General features: G+C 34.6%; 1 protein-coding gene across 1 annotated transcript in view; it reads left to right on the top strand.

Annotated features, from left to right (window-relative positions):
* Positions 1–24,811, top strand: part of KIF6 (kinesin family member 6) — a 177,722-nt gene that overhangs the window by 82,386 nt on the left and 70,525 nt on the right. Inside the window, exons 13-15 of the mRNA XM_050893845.1 lie at positions 8,884–8,891; positions 11,459–11,486; positions 13,588–13,599. Of these exons, the coding sequence (XP_050749802.1) occupies positions 8,884–8,891; positions 11,459–11,486; positions 13,588–13,599 (48 nt within the window). The remainder of the gene's footprint in view (positions 1–8,883; positions 8,892–11,458; positions 11,487–13,587; positions 13,600–24,811) is intronic.

Raw genomic sequence — 24,811 nt, forward strand, 5'->3', positions numbered from 1 at the left:
TAGTGGTCAACTTACATAGCAAATAAGTTATTCGCAAATATGTAATTTTAATACTCTGATATCCACCAAATAAATATTCTGACTTAAGGTTTTCCTTTTAACCTTCAAATTTCTGTATGGATTTGAAAAGCTTTCTCATCATCGTAAGTTTTTGGCAGCCTACTGCAGCAATGAAATTGTCAACTGGCTGGGCAGGCTTGTAAAAGAATGGGAAAGAACTTGATAGACACCATTGCAAAAGTATGAAATGCTCTTCTCAGGAGTTAGGAATTACCATAGACCTTGTCAGGACTCATAACTAATTCTTCTGATATTGTCTTGCACTCTTCAATTAATATGTCTATTAAAGAAATTCCAGAAACTTATGTTGTCAACCCCAAAAGTTATAAATACTGAATCATGCACCTTAAAAGATGAGATTAAATATTCAAATCATTAGATTCCAGAAGAGTGAGTTTTAAAACATACGGAGGTATAAGCAATATTTACTGTTAGTATTTTGGAAAATGTATTCTTCTGCATACCAAATTTTCAGAACTACCTGAAACCATTCCTAGAACCTGATTTTACAAGATTTTAAGGATATGTTTCACTTTATCCATATCAGTAATACCACAGGATTTAAGTGAGTGCTTAAATCTTTATAGAAACAGCAACTCAAACAATGCAAATCATATTGACTTGTTAGCATGGATTGTGTAAGTAAGGGAGTTTTTATAGTGGTTAATTGAAAAGGTTTAACTGTTAAGCATTGCAGTTATCTTTCCTTACTTCATCTGAGCTGGTTATTTATGACAATAAATAACAATATTCTTGCAAATTGTTAGTTTCAAAATCCACGTAAACCAACTTCCAGTAACTGTAAACAGATTTTTGTTGCATAGTTGCATGTTTTCTTTATTTTCTAATTGAGTTGTTCAAATAAAAAGATTTGTTGGTGTTAGTAGGTTCTAGAAGTGCTTGTTTTCATTAGTGAAGAATATGCCTCATCCTAGATTATCATGTATAACTTTTACATATTCATGACTTACATTTCTGTATACTGTTTTTTATGCTTTTTGTGAGGATTTTTTTAATTGAAAGGAGAGAATCTTCAGCTCGAAATTCAGACAAGACAGCTGGCAAGTAGAAACTTAGATTTTGCTAGTGTCCTAATGTGAATTGATTTCTTAAACTATTTAAGGTTGCCAATTATCCTCCAGAATTGCTTAGTAATTGAACTAGCAGTCGATTGTCACAGTTGTTGTTTTGTTTGAGTACTCTAAAACTTTAGTAGGATTGTGAGTCTATTAATTCTTGTAGAGGAGATTGCATACAGGAATGGGAAAGAAATTATCACAAACAATAAGCAGGAGAGAAGTTAGAAGGAACAAATGAATATACAAGAGTTGTATATCATGAGCTGCATACATGTGAAAGAACCAGAACTACGTCTAAGAAGAGAATGCTGAAAAAATTAGAAATTGAAATCTTAAAGAGTTCTAGTTATCCTGGTTTCTGCAAAGGAAAAATCCCTTCTTAAGCTCTGCAGTTTTTTAAACGTGTGATTCAGGAAGAGAATTAAGAAGTCATTAACATAATCAGACTATCAAAGGGCACAATGAGATCCCCCACAAGAGGCTATTGATGAAACTGAGTAGTCAGGAATGAGGCATAAAATACTGCTTTAAAAAAAATACTAATGACTATTGAAAAAGAGTGTAGTAAAACTCCTTCTTCATGTTTTATACCAGTCCAGTGATAAAAAATCAGGATGAAACCTACAGAAGTTTATATCATGGATTTTTACAGTGGGTGCTTCACATATTCTTTAGAATTATCTAACAGTTCCATGCTGCCACTTATCATACAGGATACTAGGCTAGATTGATCTTGCATCTGTTCCCTTATGGCAATGCCTGTGTGTGTTTGTTCTTAATGTATCTCCTAAAACAAAGGAGAGGTTGAGAATTTGTTTGGTGATTTCTTTCTTATACCTCTTCCTGTTTCTGTGTAGAATATACTTCCATATTGCTTCTTCCCATTCCAAGTTACTCAGCTGCTGAGGAAATCCCTTTGCCTCCTACTTTTCCTATTTATCATGCTCCTTTTCATTTTATAGGAAGAATTTGCTTGATTTGGTGTCATAATAGTATTAACTACATATCATTATGTCCTTGTAACACAAAGCTTTTGATAACCTCAGAAATGTTAGCAAAAAGTAGCTATATTTTATCAACAAATGACTAGTATAATTACATCTTTTGTGTAATGCCACTTATTCTTTAGTCTTTAAATAAGAATCTCAGAAGCATTAGCAAATTCTCAGCTTTGATACTATGCTCGCTCTTTTTTCAAACAATTGTGTGTGTATATACACATGAGTTTTCTTTGAACATAAAGTAGGAACCAGCATGTTAGCTCAAATTGACTGGATTGTTGAACCTTATCTCCTGCACTCTGCATTGGCAAGGACTGGTATTTCAGAAGAAGTTTGGATGATGACCTGACTTTGATTCTGTCCTGACATTTCATCAGACAGAAGAAAAGTGGAAGTAAGGCATCATTCTCACTCGAGCACAGAGCCTCATTTTTCACATATTGCAAACCTGCAAATAATATTGATAATTATAAAGTTATCCATTCCTTTCAAAATCCATCTGAACTGTATACATATGTCTTCTTGTTTATAGGCATTAAGGGTTTGCTAAAGATGTGTGAAAGGGTTTGGGCCTGAGCCAGGGTCGAACTCCCAAGTAGAACCTTTAGTGTAGTATTAAAGCTATTCTTCATCATTTAAACGCTTTGCATACTTTACATAATTTATGAAGATTTCAACTTGCAGCATGTAGGCTATATCATATGTTAACTATTTTAACAGTTTAGTTAGTTGGAAAGCTTTCTTTTTTTAATTCTGTTGTCTCAACTCTACAATCAGCCTGTTTTAATGTGATATAAAATGGTATTTCTAGTGTCTCTAATGTCTCTAATGTGTTTTCCATTTTCCTATCTCATTTCCTTATCCTGAAAACAATTAAACTAGGAAATCAGCAGCAAGTATAGGAAAAAAATATTTAGTTTAGTGAAATAGTTGTGGGAAATTCTAGCTAATAATTAGTTTCTTAAAAGACAAATTATTTAGTTTAGGACCTTTCATTTATTTTGCAGTTGATGTGTTTTGTAGCTTTATCATTTGTTTGCCCAGAAACAGATCTTTACCAGTCTGTGACAGAAAATAGCATAATTTCATTCTGTTACTTTCATGCTACATTTGCTGCTGCTTTTGCATCATAAAATCTCCAGACTTACTCACCTGTTACCCAGTCCATCAGAAAAAGTAACTTCTGCTGCTAAATTTATGAAAAGTAGATGAATGATAAGAATACAGGCAGCCTTGTGCAGGCAAAGTTTGTTTTTCTGTATGGTAAAAAAAAGTATTATCTCATAGCACTGCTATCTCTGTATGGTGAAACTTGTTTTTACCATTTTTTCCTGTATGATCTAGGGCAATTTCTGCATTGAAAGATATAGGTAATCATGTTTCTAGTCTATCCCATCCAGAGACTGATTTAAGCAGGAGAAATGCAGCCATACTGTTTCACTGCTGAGCTTGAGGTAATAATCTGTGTTAAGAGGAAAATTTTTATCTTGAGCTCATCACAGCAGTAAAACAACTCCTGGACCAAATTTGTCCCACAGCAGGCTGACTTGGAAGGTGAATGAGTGACTTCTACAACTGTACATGTCTATATAGACATGCCTGTGATGGTTTTTTTTAAGTCCATCCTGCATTGAATATGTATGCTCTTTCAGAAGAAACTGAGTGAATATAATACAACTTCAAAGGCTTGACATATCATAGTATTTACCTTCCTGTACATTCTATCTTTTCCCCACCTCCTGTATGCCTGAAACTCTTAAGTAGCAGCCTTTAATGGTAATGACTGTACAAACACAAAGAGAAACAAAGCCTAACACCCCGGATTTCATTTCCAAGTAGGTCTTTGGCCACCTTTGTATCATGTTTTCCAACTACTAATAAATACTAAGTGGTAAAGAGTTGATTTAAATGGTATTTTTTCTGAACAGGTATGTCTTTAACTGCTTGTTTAAATATCAGGGCTCATATTCAAAATAAAGTCGTTAGTAAAATATTGTTGAACATGAGGTTTGGTACCAGTGGAAGACCTAATAAGAATGACTGAAATTGGACATGTGGATTGTTGCTGTGTTTTGTATTGTGCTTTTTTCAGTGTATATTACAGTCTGTATTAGGATCTTCTCCTTGATGATTGGAGCAGAGGAATACACGAGTGCAGCGTCCTAGTAATGCCCTAGGTTTCGCTGATGACATTGGGTTACATAGCATTGAATTCTTCAGCTGCAAATTATACCAGTTTACATGCTGGCAGATTTGTTTTTCTTGGATCCCAAAAGACTTCTTTTAGGAGGGAGTGGTAGGTAGGCTGCCTGGAAGCAGTGGGAGGCTGCCTGCTGCTGACATTTTGGCAAGCCAGCTCCCATCACTGAGGAGGTGTTATGGATTGCATAAGACAGTTAGCTTAGAGTGAACAGACCAGAACTTTTTATTGTAGTCCGAGTGATATACCATGAAAGGGGAGAACTTACTTTTCAATACCCATCTTAATCACAGAACACTCTAAATTATAAATCCATAATTATATGAGTAAGAGTGAGCAAAACACTCCAACATACTCAGTAGTTGCTGTTATTTATTGCATCATAGTATCTTTCATAAATCTGAAACAGACATAACTCTCTGGCTATGAATTTAATTTATTTTTCAGATAAGCATTCCAGAAAATGCAAAGATAAGTTATTGGCATAATAACCTGAGCTTTACAAATGCTTCAATGATTTTATTTTTAATACAATAATTTAGTTCATCATAAAGTATCTACTGCAGCTTTAGTTTTATTCATATCTGGTAGAGATATTGTATGTGAAGTCCAAATTCAAATGTAGAACTACATATATATCTTTCCCAGGAGATGGTGTCAATTATTACAAATTAGTAGTTTCAGGATAAATCAAAGTATGAATGAACCTGGCAAAACAAGAAAAAATCAGACTTCATCATACATGTCACTGGAGTGATAAACATTTTGTTGTATTTTACTTTTATCATATTATATCACTTCTGTACAGATAAGTCTTATTTTGAAATAGGTCTCAGACTGCTGCTTGCTTCTAGCATAATTCTGTCAGTGTAAGAGACGTATGATACCATTTTTCCTCCTGCTGGATTTGTTTTTCTCCTGAAATATAAACAGTTTGGTTACCAGAAAACAGTGTGAATATTGCGACATTCAGAGAACACAAATCTTAGTAAGACCTTCAAATAGTTGTATATGCTGATGGGCTTGAGAGGGATTATTTTGCTCTCACGAAAGATTTTATTAGGATCATGTTTTGACCATTTTTAGCCATTTCCTTTGTCTTTCATTGAGAAGTTGTGAGTTTTTTTGAGAGTTTGGTGAAGAACTTACCTGCTATGTATCCCATTCAGGGTTTAAGATCACTTTTTGCTAGGCACTATGCAAGTATGTACAAAAAAGAGCATTCCTACTGAAGGGCTGACAAGCAGACTTTAAAATGCAAGGTGAGAGATTGTTTCTATAAACAGATGGTGATTATGAATAGCACGAAAGTGGTGATGATAACACAACAACTGCTCAATTCTGAAAGCTAAGTATTTTCATCTTGTATTAAGACTTCTTAAAATATTTATCTTGGCTATTTTATATATTTATGTAATAATTTGGGGGAAAAGCTTCCTTCCATTGTTGGAAAACCCACAGAAAGCTCCCTAATGGAAAGGATTGACTGAGGTTTTCCATCAGAATCTCTTCTATGTCCTTCAGTTCAGAAAAAGGGAGGTCTCAACCCTCCAGAAAAACTAAGTGCTTAACAAACCTATATGTTTCTTGGAGTCTTTTCTGTGTCCGGTAGTGCTTTGGGATATCTGGGGACAGACTCTTGGCACTGTGCTCATGACAGATCTTTTGTCAACAAACAGATGTACTCATTTTATTGCTATTTGGTCAGCAAAAGAGCTCACTGGTGCATTTAGGGCATTGTTCAGAATTATTGTTGATCTTTCTCATTAGTCAGAAAAGAAAGTATGTGCTACATTTTCTGCTACAGGTCCAGGAAAAAGTATACTTTCCATTTGGTCTCCAGCTGAACTTCTACCAGCTCTTAGTAAGATGTAGTGAATATTTCATTGCTAGTGTTAAACTTTTGTAACTAATATTTAAAATAAGACATGTTATTTTGCTAATTTCTTAAGCATTAAATGTTTTCTATAATATAGAGCGGTTATTTGCTATGGTAAATTTTTCATTATTGCCAAGTTTAAGGACCAAGCAGGAAGTATTAGACTTCACTGCTTAAGATTTAGATATTTTAAAAAGCCTTCAAAATAAATTCAACAAATGTTAACAGTCAGCATATGCTTTTGAACAATTTTATGGGGCTTTACTTCTGATAAGTTTAACAAAGTTATTTTCTGGTATTTCAAGTCACCAGATAAAACATGTATTGCTAAGGCTCCGAATTATGTCATAAATATGAATGCATGTCTATCTTCAGGCACGTGTTTTGTAGCATGTAATCATGGGAATTTTTGAATTTGTCATGTGCTTTTATACATTTTGGTATCTCTGACTGTCTTAAAGATCACAGTTTTATTTCCCCTTTCTAATCTTGTGAAATGAACAAAAAGTAAAAATTATAATTCAAAGTAGTTTCTAGAACAAAATTACTCTCTTTAAAAGTACATTGATTGCAATAAATACCACGAAGACTAACTCTGTGAATTTATAGGAGACTCAACTAACTTCTGGGGATTGGTTTTTTGGTTTGTTTGGATTTTTTTTCAAAATCTATTCTTCTATCTGTACTGCTTCCAAGAGCTTTATTTTGTTGGAATTCATGGTGAGTCCACTGTGAGTTTTGCTTGAGTGAGGACTTTGAACTGAACTCACTGAGATTAGTGAACAGTAAAAACCAAACACATTAAGAAGTTTGAGGCTCTGTAGAAACATCCATGTAAGCAACAACAGATGACTATTTTTTGTTACAAAGAAATATAAATACATGTTGTAAGATTTAAAGTGAGCTCTTGCAATTGGTATTCCATGATAAAGCCCTGTGTGTTAGGATTTTTGTCATCTTAACTAAGTGTTTATAAATATGAGCACAGAGTTATTTTTAGGAGATGAAGCCCAGATTTTGCTTTTTGGAGCTTGGTCTCCATTTGCAACATCAAAGGCAGATTTTGTAAGTTGTAAGGATTTAATGAGAGTGGGGAGTGGATCATTACGGTACTTTCATTAATTTTTCAGAGATGTTGAAACTTAATCATCTTATATATTGAAAATGCTGTTATGTAAAACGACTTACTGCTTATATGACCATCAACAGCTTTTTCTTTCTCCACATTTATTTAGTTTTACAAAAGATTTCTGTTTTTTCTAAGATGCCCATCATGTCTTTTTTTCCACTTCTCAGCTGGGAATCTCTTCTGATGTGGAACGTATGTTTGGAAGCTTGTTAAAGATGCTTTTGGCAATTTTTCCTGCCTTCCTCTTGAGTCTGTTTAGATGGGGAAACTTTCCAGTATTTTTATGCTAGTTTACTGTTCTCTTATCCAGATCAGTCTGCTGAAATGTAACCTAATGTTCCCTGGAAGTTCTCTACTATTTCAAATCTTTTTGGCTTCCTGATTCATTAGCCGTATTTTGACTGTCTGAAACTGCTGTTGGATCCTTCAGACTAACTCCTTAAAGATGTTTTTGGTTTTTGTGACTGAAGCTCTTCAACTCTTGATATTTTAGAGGTAAAATATGCTTCTGAAAGTTTCTGCGTACTTGAAGGGTGATTGAATTCCTTTATATATTGACTGTCAGGTTTGGCAAATGCATCTGTGAAACTTCTTCCATATTGTTATTGTTATGAACATCAGTCCCAAGAGACTACAGTGCCTTTTGACAGAGCCACTACATGCACATTATGTATGCATATGGGTAATACAAAAGACTAGAAGGTCTTCCTATTAGCTTAATCTTTAGATATTTCTGTGCAGGTACTGCTAATTCTGCAAAATAATAGAATAGTCTAGAGTTCTGTTTCACTTTTTTTTGTGTATTTAATCTAAAAAATGCCTTTTCACATCCTGTTCCTAACAGAAACAGATACTGTCTTGAGAGACTAGTCTCAGCATATTTGAATATAAAACCAAACTAGAAATTATTGGAAATATCCCACAAACTCCTACTTTTTCCTGATATTTGCAACACATTTAACAGGTTAAGATAAGTTTCATACAAATGCTTCAGGCCAGTTTCGTGCTTCTGTTATTGTACAATTTTTCCATTGAAGTTGGTGGAGCTATGACTTTTTGCCTCAGTGAGAATGGGCTCTCAAGTTTTGGATGCTTTTGCTGAAAAAATCAAACATTGTACAGTTCACTTATCTCTGATACATCATCTTTTTGTCTCACAGTTTTAACTCTGGAACCTCTATCTAGTAACTGTGCCTTTGTTTTGTTCATTTTCAGCCACTGTTGTAAGTGCAGAAACATACTTTTAAAAGAATAACATTATGTTAGCAGGGGATTATGTAGTATTTAGGTTAATTTGAGAAAATTTGCACCATTGTTGACTTTTGTGTGAAAGAAAAGAGTAAACAAATTATTGGAGATGAGCTACACAATTAGAGCTGAGGTGATATTTGGTTTTCCATGATGTTATGCAGTAAGTTTGGTAGCTTTTACTTCTAGGTCAGGTAAAAGCTCTTACTGACTTTCATTGCAGGGCTGGTCTTACAAATCTATGGCTGAGGTCCTCTGCTGTAACCAGCTCAGAGTTATACAAAGAGCTGAGGTGGTTCTTCATAAACTTGTGTGCAATCAAAGATCCTTGAGATGTAGGTAATTATGGCCACTTTCCTGTAGCAGAAGTGGTGTGGCTAAAGAAATTATTTAACATTGGCAAGCATTTAGCAGGAATTCCAGTTCTTCTTCAAATCTGATTCTGATAGAGTGAATGGTGGAAGCTAGTCATGACAAAGTTCTAAACTGTCTACTTTTGTATGGTATTACAGTGCTTATGATTAATCTTCTCCCCCTTAGTAGTTTTTCTGTTTTCCTATTTTTCAGTTTTTCCTGATAATATGATTTCTATAAGTAAGTCATTTGGTGACTGTTGAGCAAAACATTTGCTGAAAGATTTTGTTGTTGTTAATGATGCTATGCCAAATACTTGTACAAATAGTCCTCCTCCTAGTGTGATCCTTCTACCGGATTTTCAGCATACTTTTACTAGACCTGCATTCAAATAAATCTAAATTTCATCTTTTACTGTCTTTTCTAGTTTCCTAATCATCAATCTAGTTTCCAATCATTGTCTATAATCAGTATTCTTACCCTTTTACTTTATTGTGTCTTGAGTGTAATAATCTCGAGCCTTTTCCATTTGGTCATCTCCTGGCCCTTGAACTGCTGTTGCCTCTTCGTGTTGCTGAACTTGCTTACTGTTACTATCTTAGTTTTTCTAATGTTTATTGTAATTCTGTAATTCCTTCAAATAGTGATCATCTCAAAAACTGTATTCTGAAGTTCAGCTCTAGGCAAAACTAATATAGAAAAGTAATTGGAAAATCTGATGCTGTTAATATTGGATGTCATGTTTGAAACCTTCTGCAGTTTATTTTATTATGACTATTACAATGTAACTATTGCTTTCTGCTGCCATTTTAGGCTTTCTATTACCTAGAGATAAAAGCCTTTAAGAAAATCAGTTTATCATGCTGGAACTGACAATAAACTTTCCCAAAAATCTGAATGGAGAGATTAACTTCTTTAATATTTATAATATATATTTGCACACTATTTTAGGAAGACACTGTCTGTCTTTTTCTTATGCCTCAACAGAAATCAAACCAATTTCTCCATATTTATGTCTCAATATAGAGAATACAAAGATAGAGAGTCTGGTTTATCACATCCGTAGTTCAAGATTATTAAATCTTTGGCTTTAAAAATTTTCACTGTAGAAGTGAGACTGATATCTTGGCATCCTTTAGAGTATGTATATATCTGATTTATGCTCTCCTTAAAGTAAAAGCAGACTCATGGAGGATTTTTTAATGAAGAGCTGGAGCATTTCAACTGTAATGCTATCTTCTCTTTGAATTGGTTTATACTTTCTAACATTACGTTTAGCTCACATTTTCAGGCTTGTTTTTTCCTTTTGCATTTATGAAGATCCAGTGACCATTTCAAAAAGGAAACACTTGCAAGCTATATCATATGCAATGCATATAAAACTAGATGCATCTAAAATGTCAATGAAAGGGATATAAAAATAAAGTTTGAAGCGGTAACTTTAATTCTCTTCAAAATCACTGTCTTTAAAACAATGAAGTCAATGTGCAACTAACCTTTTATAATACAGAAGATATTATCCAGGATGTCTCCAAGTGATAAAGTGACAAAGTGATAAAAATCTTTTCTTGAAAAGATTTTTCTTTTTGAAAGTGTCTGTGTATCTGTTTTCCCCAAGAATGAAAGTAAATATTTTCCAGTCCTTGTTTATGATGTATTTGCTTCCAGAGGACAGGCGGTAAGAGAACATACCCTAAGATGTTATTCGTGGCTTTGTATTAAATACTGATTGATTAGTTTTCTCATGTATTCTGCAAATTTGTATTTCTGTTTTCAGGAGATCTCATTGGAGCCCTTTATATTTAAATTGCGTCAACAGCTTGTGTAACTTTTTTATATTTTCTTTTCTTTTTCTTAAGAATTTCTAAACCTTCTCTTGTAGTAAACACAGCAGAGAGAAAGCTGTGCTGTGCTAGAGGATTGTTTTGGGTTTTTTTCATATGAAGTCCTTGTCACTATTGACTGCTAAACTGCTGAAATTGCTCATTTTTCCTGTGAGGCTTGTGTTCCTGAAATAAATAAATAAATAAAGTCATAGCAGTACATCGAAGTAGTACCTAGACGTGAATGTTTTAAGGGTATGTTCCTGTGCCGCGGCCAAAACAGACAGCAGCACCCCCTCCTGGGCATAAAAGTGCTGGAAATACCGGCATCATTTCCAAGGTCAGATACTTCACAGGAAGGTATAAAACCCCAACATAGACTCGTGTTTGATAACTTGTGGTTCAGTTTGGTTTTGTCTTGATGTCTGTTACTTAGTGTTTAGCTGAAGTGCTAAAGCACAAGATTTAATAGTTCTTCCAGTTTTTAGTTGCTATGATAATTCTACGTATGTATGCTGCCAATACCCTTCTGGTTTCTGAAGGGCCATGTGCATATTTAAAATGATAAGTACTTTGACATTTATAGCTAAATCTTTTACATGCTCGTTTTCTGGGCACAACAACTTCTGCCCCGTCAAGGCCTGATGATCAAAACCTCCACATGGCTTAAAGAGGGTAGCACAAGGTATCTTATCTCCCACTCTTGTGGCGGGGTCTAGAGTTTGGGGGCATAGCCTATAAAGCTAAGAAGGTTAATCAGAAAATGGGTAAGTGCTTAGAAAGTGAATAGATCCAAGGCAGTCATGAGATTCATTGTACCGTTGCATGACCAAGCAGGATTTATTGTCAGGGCTTCTGTAAACCACTAATGCTGTTTTAGTCTCTGAGGAAGTACATGTAAGCATGTTATTTCCCTGTGATGTCAATTGGACCTAATCACATATTGAACGTTCATTTAATGTTTTGGTACTTTGTGGATTAGAACTTTCATGCATTTATCCTTACTGTTTTAAGAGGCAAGATTAAGTCAAAAGGATCTCTTTCCCATGCCTAACTTCCCTCATAAATTGTTACAGGTTGCTCTCATGTGTTGTTCTTAGGTATGTATTCCAGTGAATTTAAGGTTAAATAAAGGTGGATATAAAACTTAAGGTCTTTTTCAGAGTAAAAAAGCCCCGATATGGGTTTCTGAACTTTCTGAATACCTACAGAATGGATTTCAGTTAGGACTGTATATTGGAATGTGACCTGTTCGATTTTGAATAAAAATGTTGACATATGCTTCTTTGAGATTGGGATTTAAATGAGAATTAACATACCCACTTCAATCCAGATAATTATTATGCAGCATTATGGGAACAATAGGAAGAACTACTCAGAGCTTATAGTACCGCTCTTGAAGAGAAGGTTTGCCTGTAGTTTGTAATACAACTTTGTAGTTTTTTAGACTCTGATCTCATTTGAGTACATACTATAAATAAACATGTTTTAATCTGTGACTGACAAGCACCGAATGAATAGAGCTTTTTTCAAATAAAGAATTTTGCTACACTCTTCCATGCATTTGTTGCCCTCAGTTTGATTCCTGCAGTGTACTCTGTATAGAGCTACAACTTTAAACCATTTTGAAACTGAATCTGGTGTAAAAAGTAGCTGCTTGTCTGTTAAATAGAAGTCATCTCTGTGTATATATGATGGCACAGTTCTACAGGATTCCTCCTTTGCAGATATTTCTGAAATGAAGCCCTTGGCCTAGAAATGTCAGTCATTTGGGACCTACCTCCTTAAGAAACACTGCTAGAAGTTGCATCTATTACAAAAGGGAAGATCTATGGTCAAGCCATTGTTTCAGAAGTGTCTTCTCTGTTGGCCTCCTCGTGAAGTGCACCAGAGCTTTCTAGTACTAGCTTTCCACACTGTTCGAAGTCTGCTTTTCTCCAGATTTTAGAAGGAAGGAATAAATCAAAGGGTGCCAACTATGAGAGGAGATATATATTTCTATATTCCTATGAGTGAACTTGTTAGCTGTAGTTTTTAATATTAAATCATTGAATTTACATTTAGGTGAAAAAAGCTTGGGTAAACTGGGTCTTGCCTTGGTCTATTGAGTAAACTAACTGTGATACTGGGTTTTAAATTTCTGTGATAACGTCTAAAGCAGTGGAGGGGGACTCAAAAAAAGCAAAAGTGAAAAAGACAGTAGGCCTTTTATTTTCTCTCTCACACTCTGTTTCTGGGCTTTTTTTATTCAAATGTCAGGAATCTGTTTGATCTGTTTGGTGGAATACATTAAGAGACCATGTGCTGGTTACAAATAGCAAATGTGTTTCTGAATACTATTTTTTGTCTTTCTTGTGAAAATACTGTGGCTGCCAGGAAACTGTAGTAGGAATAGGCAGTGGCAGCAATTGATATTACAATAGTTTTGGTGCCTCACACTTGACTATCTAAACTGTGGGAGGAGAAAATTGATTTGGAAGGGGTAAAAAGGGAAGGGCAGGGATGGATTGGAGTTATTTTTGATAAACAGGCTGGAAAAGGGCAAAGAGATATGTGGCTTAGGATGTATTCCTGATGAAGCTGGGAATGAGATGAGGAACGAGAGAGACTGTAGGTTGGAGGGAAGCAAGATCTGAGTTACTAGGGAATGAAAAGTGAACCCAAGAGAATTATTGAATGGAAAATGGCTAGAGAGAAAAGACAGTAATATGTGTTTTGAAATGACACATACAATAAAACAAAAACAGTAGTTGGGAAGTGACTGCTTGTCTCCTTAATTTAACTATTACCCCAAAAAGAACTGAAGGCTCAAAGACAGGGGCCTGAGCTGGGGCATGTTTTAGATTTGATGGAGCTTCATTAAATTAGGGGGGCTGTAGGAAGAAGAGTTACAATTTTAAACTGCTGCTTGGGCAAATTTTTTAGCCTTTAAGATAAAGATGTTGGTCTGCAGTCAAAGCACCCAGATTAATAGCAGATTACTTTTTCCTTTATAGGCACTTTTAATCACTTGGTTTAGAAAAATTATGTTGTTACAGTCAAAGACCTAACTTTGCCATAATAGAGATTATGCAGGGCAAGGCCTGGTGAAACACCTGTTAACAAAAAGTACAACAAAATATAATTCAGTCATTGACAGCCTGGTCAGTTCATCTGATGAGTATCATGTATTCGATGCTTTTCTGTTACGGCAGCCCAGGTGTTTGTTATAGCCGCTTTCTCATAAAATTTTCCTTTTCTATCTGCTACTGAATGAGGCGTAAATAGTGTCAATGCCAAATATAACAATGAGTATGTTATGCCATGTTCCAATCAGTGGTCTCTTTGCATACTTTTCATAAGTTACTCTTTACAGTGCATCGACGTGCTAGGCAGTACAGAGAGAAGAGAGGAAAAATAGCAAAATACCAAATATGGAATAATATCAGCTCATGGATGAAGTAGTCGGTGTGTTTGTTGTTTAGAACCTGTTTGATGCTATTTTTCCTGACAAATGTAAAATTGAATTTATTATTACTGGACTGTAATACTTTGAGCAGTCAAATATATAACACTGGCATACAGTTCTGGGGCTAAATTGAGTTTTTGTGTGGCTGAATGGAATGCCCATCTTGGTTGGATTGAAAAATGTCATAAGGCTTTTTTTACCCAAGCATTTCTGCCAAGTGCGTACAGGAAGTGGCTTTGGCAGTTGTATCCAAACAAGTAACTTCATTTCCTGGAATCGGCTTTTTTGCAAAATGTGGACTTTAGGAAAGAAAGTGTAAAGAGGGATGTTAACGGCTAGAGGAAAGATCACCCCCCAAAGCCTCTGAAAAGAAGTTTGTCCAAATTATCAAACTCCATTTTTTTCTAGATATAGTCACAACAGTGTCATATAATTTATTTTTTCAAATTGATAGTTTCTTTATATAATAAAAATAATATTAAATATCTGTTGAGCATAACTGTACATAATTACTGAAACTATTATCTTTACTAGGGTCCATTCTGCAGTGGTCCATTTTATGTCTGGAAAAAAGGAGACAGCGTTTAGTGTTTATTGGCAAGGCAGCCATAAAGCAGTTGAGATGATAGAAGAGAATGTCTTGTACAACCACACAGGTTATAGAGGCCTATTAGCAACCTGAGGTTTAGTAAAGCTTCTATTTACTGCCATAAAAAAAACAAAAAAAGGGAAAGAGAATGGATGTTGTCAGGTATAATTTTCAGTTAAAAACGAGACATGTTGATGTGACATTAAACATATTCTGCTAAAAATAAGAAAATTTTATCTGGCTGGTCAGGTGCTATTTTTTATGCTACTGCAAATTCATCTTTTTCTAGTCTAACTTGCTGCATTTTAATCATGTTTTATTTTTTTCCTTCTCTTTTTTTCCTACTCTCTTAAGGTTACTATCCTGAGTATTTCCATAACACTGCCTGCAACCTTCCTCACAGTGCTGGATAACTGCCTATAATATAAGCACAGCCTTCATCTTCCTGTGCTCTTAATCTTAGGGTCAAATCATAGATCTTTTTCAGATGCTTGAAAAGCAGTAGTCCAAAAGCTGTTTTGTATCAAATGATTTTTTAAAGGGTTATTGCAAATGAGGGGCTATTTCAGAATTGCTGATAGGGAAAACAGTACATTGAAAAATGTAGTAGCAATGAGTCATACTGTGATGTATCAGATGGGAATCTTGAAAAAATTACCATTTTGTTATAAATAATATTGCAAAATCCTAATGTTTAGAGAGAAAAGTAAATACTGATGACAGAAGAAATCTTAGTGTCAGAAAAAATGCTACAAAGTTCACAGATAACAGAGAAATCAGAATATATCTTTTAATAATAGATTTAGTTGGGTAGTAATAGAAACACAATATATGAAACAACTTAGTATAACTGTTGATTTATGTAGAATTTTTTTCAAGTCATTAAAGGTTCTTTCGGTGGATGAAGAGACAAGAAAAAATGCTTTGAAGCAGTTCAGTGCAATAATTAAAGCATGAGTAAAGATAAGCAAATATTTTGTATACCTTTCCCAAATGTCAAAGGCTATGCTTGCTATGTCATAAATGGCAGCTGCTGTAAATTTGTTTGGGGTGGAATCTTTGCCTTTCCCTTTTTATTTTTGATACTTCTTTCGATATTTTATTCTTCATGTAATCATCCATTTTTTGGTTTTGTAATGTTCACTTTTTCATTACTTACGCAGAAAAACTTCAGACAGTTGTCTTGTTTGCAGCTGTGCCTACTGACTACTTGTGCCAGTCTTGTTATTCCCAAAGAAAGGAAATGTCTTCTTAGTAAGAATATTTCCTGAGTAGTGTGTGAGCTTCTGTTAACATTTGCCTTTGTATGTTTCTGATTTTTCACTGAATACTTGTGATAAAGTATATTGTCTGACTGAGGTTGTTAGCTGGAATCTTATTTTTGTTGTTTGTCATATTTTTTGTTCATGTTCACTATTGTTTGCATGCTTCTACTGCTGTGTGGATTTAAACTATAAATAACACAATTCAGCTTTCCATTGCATTAAAGAGGCAATGCGTTGCATTGAATAAGATCCCAGACTGAGATGCAGGGCATCTGTTTTTTATTTCAGTCTTCATTATTTACTAAGTTTGTGAACTTATACAAGTGACCTCATCTCTCTGAACCAGTTTCCTCAACTGTAAAATAAATTAGAGTGGCTTATCTTTCTTGATCACTTTGAGATTTCATGTTCAAAGGCCATCTGTAAGTGCAAAATCTTGTTTCTCTAACATTGAGGAGTAGATGAAATGATTTGTGAAAGTAAGACAGTGAATTAGAAGCAGAAACCAATATAAAACTTTGGAAGTCTTGACTCTTCATTTTCAGTCAGCATAACTGTTGCAACACAGTTCTTGAAATTACTTCTCTTGATTGAGCTAATTTGTTTGGGAAGCTTTGTTGAAAATCTAGGTTATGTTGGCTACTTAAAATTCTGTGCAAGCATGGGTGAATATTTCTATTTATACTATGTTTGATATTTATTGTAAACTCTAAGAGTAAGCTACGTATAAATATATTTCATGCAAAGCCATCTCTACTTGCTCAGTAAGAGTAAAGCACTCAAGAGTGAGCTGAGAAAGTTCTGAGTGTTAAAATGGTTGTATTTTTTATTATGAATCCTTTCTTCTGCAATACCTCCCCACTTTGATCACCTCTATTTATGCCATTTACATCCAGCTTTAGTTCTGAGGAGAAATAATTTTAAATATTTCAGAAATTTCCTTTAATCTGTAAGAGTACAGAGAGATAGTGACATCAGTTTGAATAATGGCCAGTGTTTGGAAACAGGAGAATGTCTCAGTTTTGTATCAGCTTTACATAAGGGAATACTAGAAGAAAAAGTCAGAGTTCCAGGCAGACATCCTTTTGATTTTCAGCAGATTTATTTAATTAACTGAAGCCTAATACAAGAGCTCATGGCTCTAAGATACAGCACATTTAATATTGAAGTAAGCTTGTATGACAAGAAATTTCCATAATATATTGTCCCATTTTGATCTTAAGGAAAACAAGCAGTTTAAAGCCATCAAATAAACATAGTGTACTTGGCATTCAGGAAGAATTATGCTATTTTTCTAGTGATAGTCACTTATTTCAACAGATTTCCAAGGGGCAAAAACACTCTTAATTCTATGTCTTGACATAAGCAGATTTAGAGCTACAGAGGTTATTGGTGCAAAAATTATCTTTTGATCCTTTACTGCATATTAATCATATAGTTCAGTTGGTTACAAATTTTGGTTAAAAAGGAATTGAAAGAAGTAGCTTTTCACAGTGGGAATTGTGCCAATATGAAATGGAATTTCACTCAAATACTTGACATGACATGATTTTTTTTTTTAAGTGAAGTTCCCTAATATAGCTACTGAGACCATTGAGTTTTCACCAGAAAACCTCTGTTTTATGATGAGTCAGAGAGACAACAGGGGAGTCTTGCCTCTGTGAGCAATCAGTTTTGCCATTAATATCACTGGGACGAGAATGTCATCAGTTTTGATTAAACCAAGAGTTTTCGAATCACAGAAACAAAGACAATAATTAAGATGCAGAAGAACCCAGATTACTTGACTTTTTTTTTATTCTCAATTTTAATACAATAGACATGTATTAGGCATCATAAGAATAATTACAGTTTTCCTTTTCTCTTTTTATGTATTGTGGAGGCTATAGTCAGAATAACTAAAACTGACAATAAATTAGTAGGAGCAGACTCTGTAGAGAACATTTTTAAGTTATTTGAAACATGTTGCATGTTATTGTGCAGTTGTATACATGTTTTATAAAAGAAAAATAATTTGTATTTTAAATAATGAAGGTTGCCTTCTAATAGTAGAGTTTTGTTTTTTTTTTTACTTGTTCATTGTCAGGAGGGAGAAAGATTTTTTTTTTAATCTCCATGCTTATCCATGTGTGCATGTATATACGTTAGCTGTCTCTCTGATTTCTATGAACATACTTGGGGGGAAAAAAATGCCAGTGCATGTTTATTTGCAGGATCAGGAATTTAGCTTCTAAATTAGTTTACTTTCTATCACCAGTGTTGAGGATGGCAAAAAAATGTGTAATCTAGTAGTAAGTGATCTGTAACCACTATAATCTTTTGTAGGCTCATGGAATTTAAAAGATAATATATATTTCTATAAATAGTCCTCCTCCAATAAGACAAAAAGAGAAATGGTCAAGAAATTGCTAAAGATGCACTGATAGGTTTCTGGAAGACAAACATTCTGTGAATTATTATAAGCAAAGAGATGTTGCCAAATCCTAGGCTTTATTTTACCACACTGCGGTATCAAATTGCTCTCTGACTTTTATTTCATGGGGAATGGTTGCTGCACATAAAGACAAGGAATGATTATTTTGCTGAATGTGGATATTTATTGTTATGGCAGCAGGACTTACTGTTAATGGGATAGACTGCACCAACCCATAACTACAGGGTAGAAGGCACTTCCTGCCTCTAGGGACAATTTAAGACGGAAACTTCATCAAAAAGTTGAATTAATTTTACCATGGTGAGGTTTCAGGGATTACGTTTGGAGTTAATATGTACACTTTTGTTTCAAAATGATATTTGTAAACCCTGACGTGACTATTTCTAATGTTTTCTCCGAGGACAGAAAATAATGTGAATAGCATAGATCTTTTGGTCAACTTAGCAGCAATTATGAGTTCTTAGCTGTCTCTGCCTATTCATTCTCCCTCTGGTAAGATAGAGGTATTCATTATCTGCAGTGGACCTGCCCTCAAAGAAGGTATCTTAATCATTTCAGCGGCCCAATATCCATGGTGGGATTTCATCTGCAGAGTATAGGAGAGTGGGAATTAATTGTCCAGTAATTTTACAGTGCTCATAGCTTTTTGACTCTAAGCTCACAATATAAAACTTTCTTATCATTAAGCAGTAGTTCTTTATTAAAATACATTAAGATACATTTAACAAAAAACCGTCACTCCAACTTTTTGCAGCAGCAATAGCATAAGCACTGTTCATAGCCAGTGTCATCCCTGTGCTGCTTCCAACGTGTTGTGTGCCCGAGGTATGTGGCCTCAAGTTGTCAGGTGGAGAATTAATTTTTAATGAATATGTTCCTCTTTTGTTCCCCTTTATGTTCCTTCTTGGTTCTGGGAGCAATACTGTAGTTAGACATAAAAGGTGTTCCTCATTCATCATCCTAGAGTGGATGTACCATGCCCCAAAAATGGATGGGAAAAGAGGAAAACATCCAGGTGAATCCCTGAATTGAAGGGAAGAGGCTTTGCGATCTGGCTGCAAAGGGCTAGACATACTATGTAGTAAAGAATAAGCCATTTTTAGCTATTTGAAGATGACATGACTGGCAGTGGGGAGCTCTCACATTCAGTCTTATTAATTTAAAACCTAGAGATATCTACGTATTTGAGTGGATATTTTCACAATAATATTGGAAATTAAAGATTGTATTTCAGGTGAGGATTTTTGTTTGTTTGTTTTGTGTAATGCAAATTCTTTTATCTTTTTTTGTATTGATGCACTTCAAAATGCATAGCGGTGAAGTTTGGGGAAATGACAGACAGAAATTGCACCAATGCTGAATTAAAACTAAGTTTCCAAGCTCATCAAGTGATAGTACTGGTTGGGGAACTTAACATTACTGTTTTAAATTACATTTTCAATTTAAAATGTAGAGAGTTTTAAGTATTGCTTCTAAATCAGATGGGTTGTTAGAATCCTATTGGTTGTTTTTTTCCAAATGTTTCTCGGTCTTCTGTGAGGAGTGCCTGTGCCAAGAGGAATAAACAAGGATATTTGCTTGAATTCCAGAAATATTTCTGTAATATTAATGAAATTTCTTAAGCATCTTTTATTTCCTTCAAGCAATCTAGAGGCACCACAAAAACATAATTGTTACCACATATTACTTTTAGTCTTGAGATAAGCAATGAGGTTTTTGCTTGTATCATTTTGAGTTTGCACATTTGTTCTTCTACATAGGAAGTCCCAAATTTATCACATACAAGTTTTTAGAGGCCTTTAGCTGATACATAGGATTGGGTGGTGCAATACTAACTTTCATTGGTCCTGATAACACTTTAGCCCAACTTCCTTCCATCCTCCTTCACTCAAACATGCACAAACATTTAGGTGTTGGGTTGTTTTTTTTAATTAACTCAGTTTTTGAACTGCGCTGAAACAGGAAGTTACACATTTTGAGTATTCAATTTATTATATACCAACACTAAGAAAAGAATACTTCCACATAGTTAACCTTCTGCAGTTGTCCTGTGGCTTTACAATGACAATTTTTAATCTCTGTTGTTGTGAAATCGCCAGAGCGAAAGTACTGTCATACTTAAAGTAACTAAAGAGGGTTATCAGTGAATACAATCAGATGATAGGAACTCTGTTGTCACATTAGGAACTTAGAAACATGTAAGTAGATATTTGGTAACAATAATCAATGTCTTATTAATTTATAACCAGAAAGAAAAATCACCTTGCAAGGGCTTAGCTGTCATAGAGTTTGTTGTCAGTTATATTTTTGGTGATAAAAGCAGTATTTCCATTCAGCATACATTATTGTTTCTCTGCATAGGTTGATATCTTAGTAGAGTCTGATTGCATTTTTATTAAAATTTTATTAAAATGCATATTTATTAAAATTAAATTTTCAAAGTTGTCTGTAAACTATTATGTAAAGAAAGCCACAGATCTATCTTAGAATTTCTTGAGCCTGCGCTGTATTGGAAGAATGGCAAAAGAAGCATACGGCTGGAGTTTATGTCTCTACCATGCAGTCCCATTTATGTCTAACACACAGCTCCTTCTCACCAGCCTTCCTTGAGGTTATTATAGATATATCTTCTCTTCCAACTGAGGTTACTATCCCTGACTGTTCGTAATTGCCAGACTTCCTGCTTCTGTCCTATCCACCTATCTGGGCTTTACTAGATTAGCAAAGACTTGCTGTTTAAAATAAATTGATAAATTTTGACTGAAACCAGTTAGGGAGTACTCACATGAACAATTCTGCTAGCCAGTGTGGCAGAGGAGTGGAGATGAATGGCTGGAAAGTTATATCAGAACCTTTTCTTCTATGAAATCACAAAAGCAAAATTCTTCAGCAAGTACAAAACGGAAGTATGATATATGTCCATGGTTGGAGTTCCCATGTAGCAAGGATATTTTTATGCATTAAAAAGTTATGACAAATAAAACAGGCGTTTGGTGGGTTTTGTTTTGGTTTTGGGTTTTTTTTTAGTGGTACTGGCCTCCAAAAGGATCATTCTGCAGGAAGGAATACATGATTTTGTGGATTACAGTAGGCAAAATGAGATGAAATCAAGTAGTACTAACTGCAAAGTCATGAGTTTAGGATCTAATGAAAGAGCTGTTGCTTATTAGCCTAATTAACAAGTCATGGGTAAGATCTCATTTAGAATGTCCTGTCTACATCTAAGCACCCTGGATTAAATAAAGAAATCAAGCTGAGTCAATAGCTGAAAAGAGCCTTTTTAAGAAAATGGAAGTGTTTTAGAACAGGAAGTTAAACCTTTACCTTTTTTAATGAAAGTTGCAGGGAAATGTAATTATGAATTATGAAACTATTTGGAGTAAATATCAAGCAGAGAGAAATTATATGTAGTAAATGATAGTATTAATTACAAAATATCAAATTGATGTGAAGTGGTAATGAATACTATGAGACAATAAATTAGAAGGTTTTTTAACCATCACAGGTGGGAAATTCAGAAGCAGCTTTCTAAGCAGGATAATGGAAGTGAGAAATTAAAATCTGTTGTGTTATAAAATTGTAAAAAGAATTGTAAGGTAGGAAAGAAATGATCTTGCAGTTAGAAAATAGGCTGTGGGTATGAAAATTTTAGGGCTCAACTTGCTATTGTCTCTGAGAGGATGTTGAGGATTTGTTTACTGTTTCTTGGTCATGATTGTTACATTGATCTTATCCTGTTTGATTTGTTGGAATGCTTGGCAGAGTGCCACTTCCTCTTGGTGAAGACATGCTGACTACTTCTGATGATTTTCTTGTCCTTCATGTGCCTGGAAATGGTTTCCAGGATTAGTTGCTCCATCACCTTCCCAGAGATCGAGGTGACACTGACTGGCCTGTAGTTCCCTGGGTCCTCCCTGCCCTTATTAAAGATAGGAGTGATGTTTACTTTAGTCTTTGGACGCTCCTCCCAGTCACCTTGATTGATCAAAGATTATCAAGAATGGCCTCACAATAACATCATCCAGCTCTCTCAGCACTTGTGGGTGCATCCCATCAGGGCCCATCGACTTATGTATGTCCTGTTTGCTTAAGTATTCCCTGACCTGATCCTTTTCCATGAAGGGTATGTCTTCCTTAATACAGACTTTCCCCCTGGTCTCTGGGACCCGGGATAACTGAAGGCTGGCCTTGCTAGTAAAGACTGAGGTACAGAAGGCATTCAGTACTGCAGCCTTTTCCATGTCCCGTGTAACTAGGTCCCCTGCCTCATTCAGCAGGGGGCCCACGTTTTCCCTAGCCTTCCTTTTGTCACCTATGTACTTATAGAAGCCCTGCTTGTTGTCTTTGACATTAAGCCATTTTTTCCATGTTGTACTTTATGTAACCCAGTACAAGAATGCAATAGTTAAACATCAACATAAGTTCAGTAAATATATGTTTAATATACAGCTCATATAAAATCAACATGAATATCCAGTGCCACTGGAAACAACCAATGGCTTCAGTCTTGGCAGGCAAAAGAATTTTAATAAAAACAAAGGGAAGATACCTCATTCTTTGCTTCTCCCTACAAAATGAAATTACTGGGGATGGAAATGATCTGTTACTTTCTTTTTAACAGTTTTCAGCAGCATTGCAAAAGGTCTTGATATAGGTGCATTTTGGTATCCTAAAAATATGATCAGCTGTTTATATACTTTTTGTCATAAGGACTGTTACTGCTTAAAATCTTTTCCATTTTGATTAATTTATCAGTATTTCCATAGAGCTAGAATTTCTCTTGTTGCAAACAACGACTGCTAATGGCTATAACTAAAACCCATGTGAACTTAAGTAAACTTTCTATGGTATATTAAGAATGTTCAAGTTAAAATTTGTCTTTGTGCTGAAGAAATCTGTTTCTGAATGTTTTATTCTTAGAATATTAAAAGTAAATAGTATTAATGTGTTGCATAATTTTGTTCTTAAAAATGTAATGTGCATGCTATTTGTCATTATTGTCAGCAAAAATGGATTTGAATCCTGAGCTATTTGTTCTACTTTATCCTATTTTTAGTGAGTAGTAGGACTTTGGTAAAACTAACTTAAATATAGCTATAATTTGCATTTTTAATAAAAAATTTTGATTAATGCCTCTATTCAAAATGTTTTATTAAAAATGCAAATTATAGCTTTGTTTAAACCCCCTCAGTCTTCTAGACTACGTTAACACTGATTCAGAAGGCAAGTACACTTATACTTTTGTTTGGCAAAACTGGTTTAAAAAAAGCATGTATATAGCATTCAGAATCTTTTTTCTTTTTTTTATGGTGTACAAAGATTTAGTGTTTCCTTTACAATTCAATCCTTCAAGATAGATTTTTTTTTTTTGCATTCAAAATAAAATAGATATGGTTAAAGGAGTTTTAAAAAGAAGTAAAAAGTCTTTAACAGCTGAGGAAAGTCCAAAATAATGAGCTGAAGTTTTACTAAAGGTAGCTATATGTTTTGTAAGAACAATTTGATAAAGTTTTGAAAAACTGAAGTGAAAATTCGGGAAAGAAGTTAGCCAATTTGTTTTTATGTATAAGTCCAGGTCCCATTGTTATCTCCTCCTTTTCTACTTTGGCTCCTATTTCAAAACCATTACAGATAAAAATGGAAAAAAAAAATATATATATTACAGGTACTGGTAATGACCGTTCTCTTTCTACATGCACTACCAACTACTTAGGCTTACTAAAATGTGGCCTTTGTGTAACACAAGAGGCACAATGTGCTTAATTCCATAGAGAATTCAACAACTTACGGTCAGGGCAGATGTTTAAGAGCATGCGGGCACCTGAGCAAAGTTATACAAGTGTTCTCTAAACTTCTGTTGTTGTATGTGCACAGGACTCCCATTTTGACTATGCTGAACTTCTGGAGCTTATCACATGCCTAGAAGTCCTCAGTTCTGAGAAGATTAGTTAAAACTCCTGAAGGCTCAATTTTGTTTGTATATTTAGGGTACAGTTAATATACATTGACTGTTTTGACCACTGTTATTTAAAACATCAGCAATGACATGAGAAAGAGAGGATGCTGTCTGTAGTGTAGCAGTTACAGGATTTGTTCAGGAAGGGAGAAAATGCATCTTCAGTAGTTGAGTGCTTGAAATTTTGTGTGGTCATTGCTGAGGAATAACATGCCTAATTACTTTTTAAAACCTGGACATTAGTACCCAACAGGCTACCATGTTCATTCTCAGAGGCAAACACCAATAAAGCTTCAACAGAGCAAGAATCAAAGTTCATTCTTTTACAGAGAAGTTTCAGTCATTC

The sequence above is a fragment of the Gymnogyps californianus genome, chromosome 3 (genome assembly GCF_018139145.2).
Source record: "Gymnogyps californianus isolate 813 chromosome 3, ASM1813914v2, whole genome shotgun sequence".
NCBI classification, from domain to species: domain Eukaryota; kingdom Metazoa; phylum Chordata; class Aves; order Accipitriformes; family Cathartidae; genus Gymnogyps; species Gymnogyps californianus.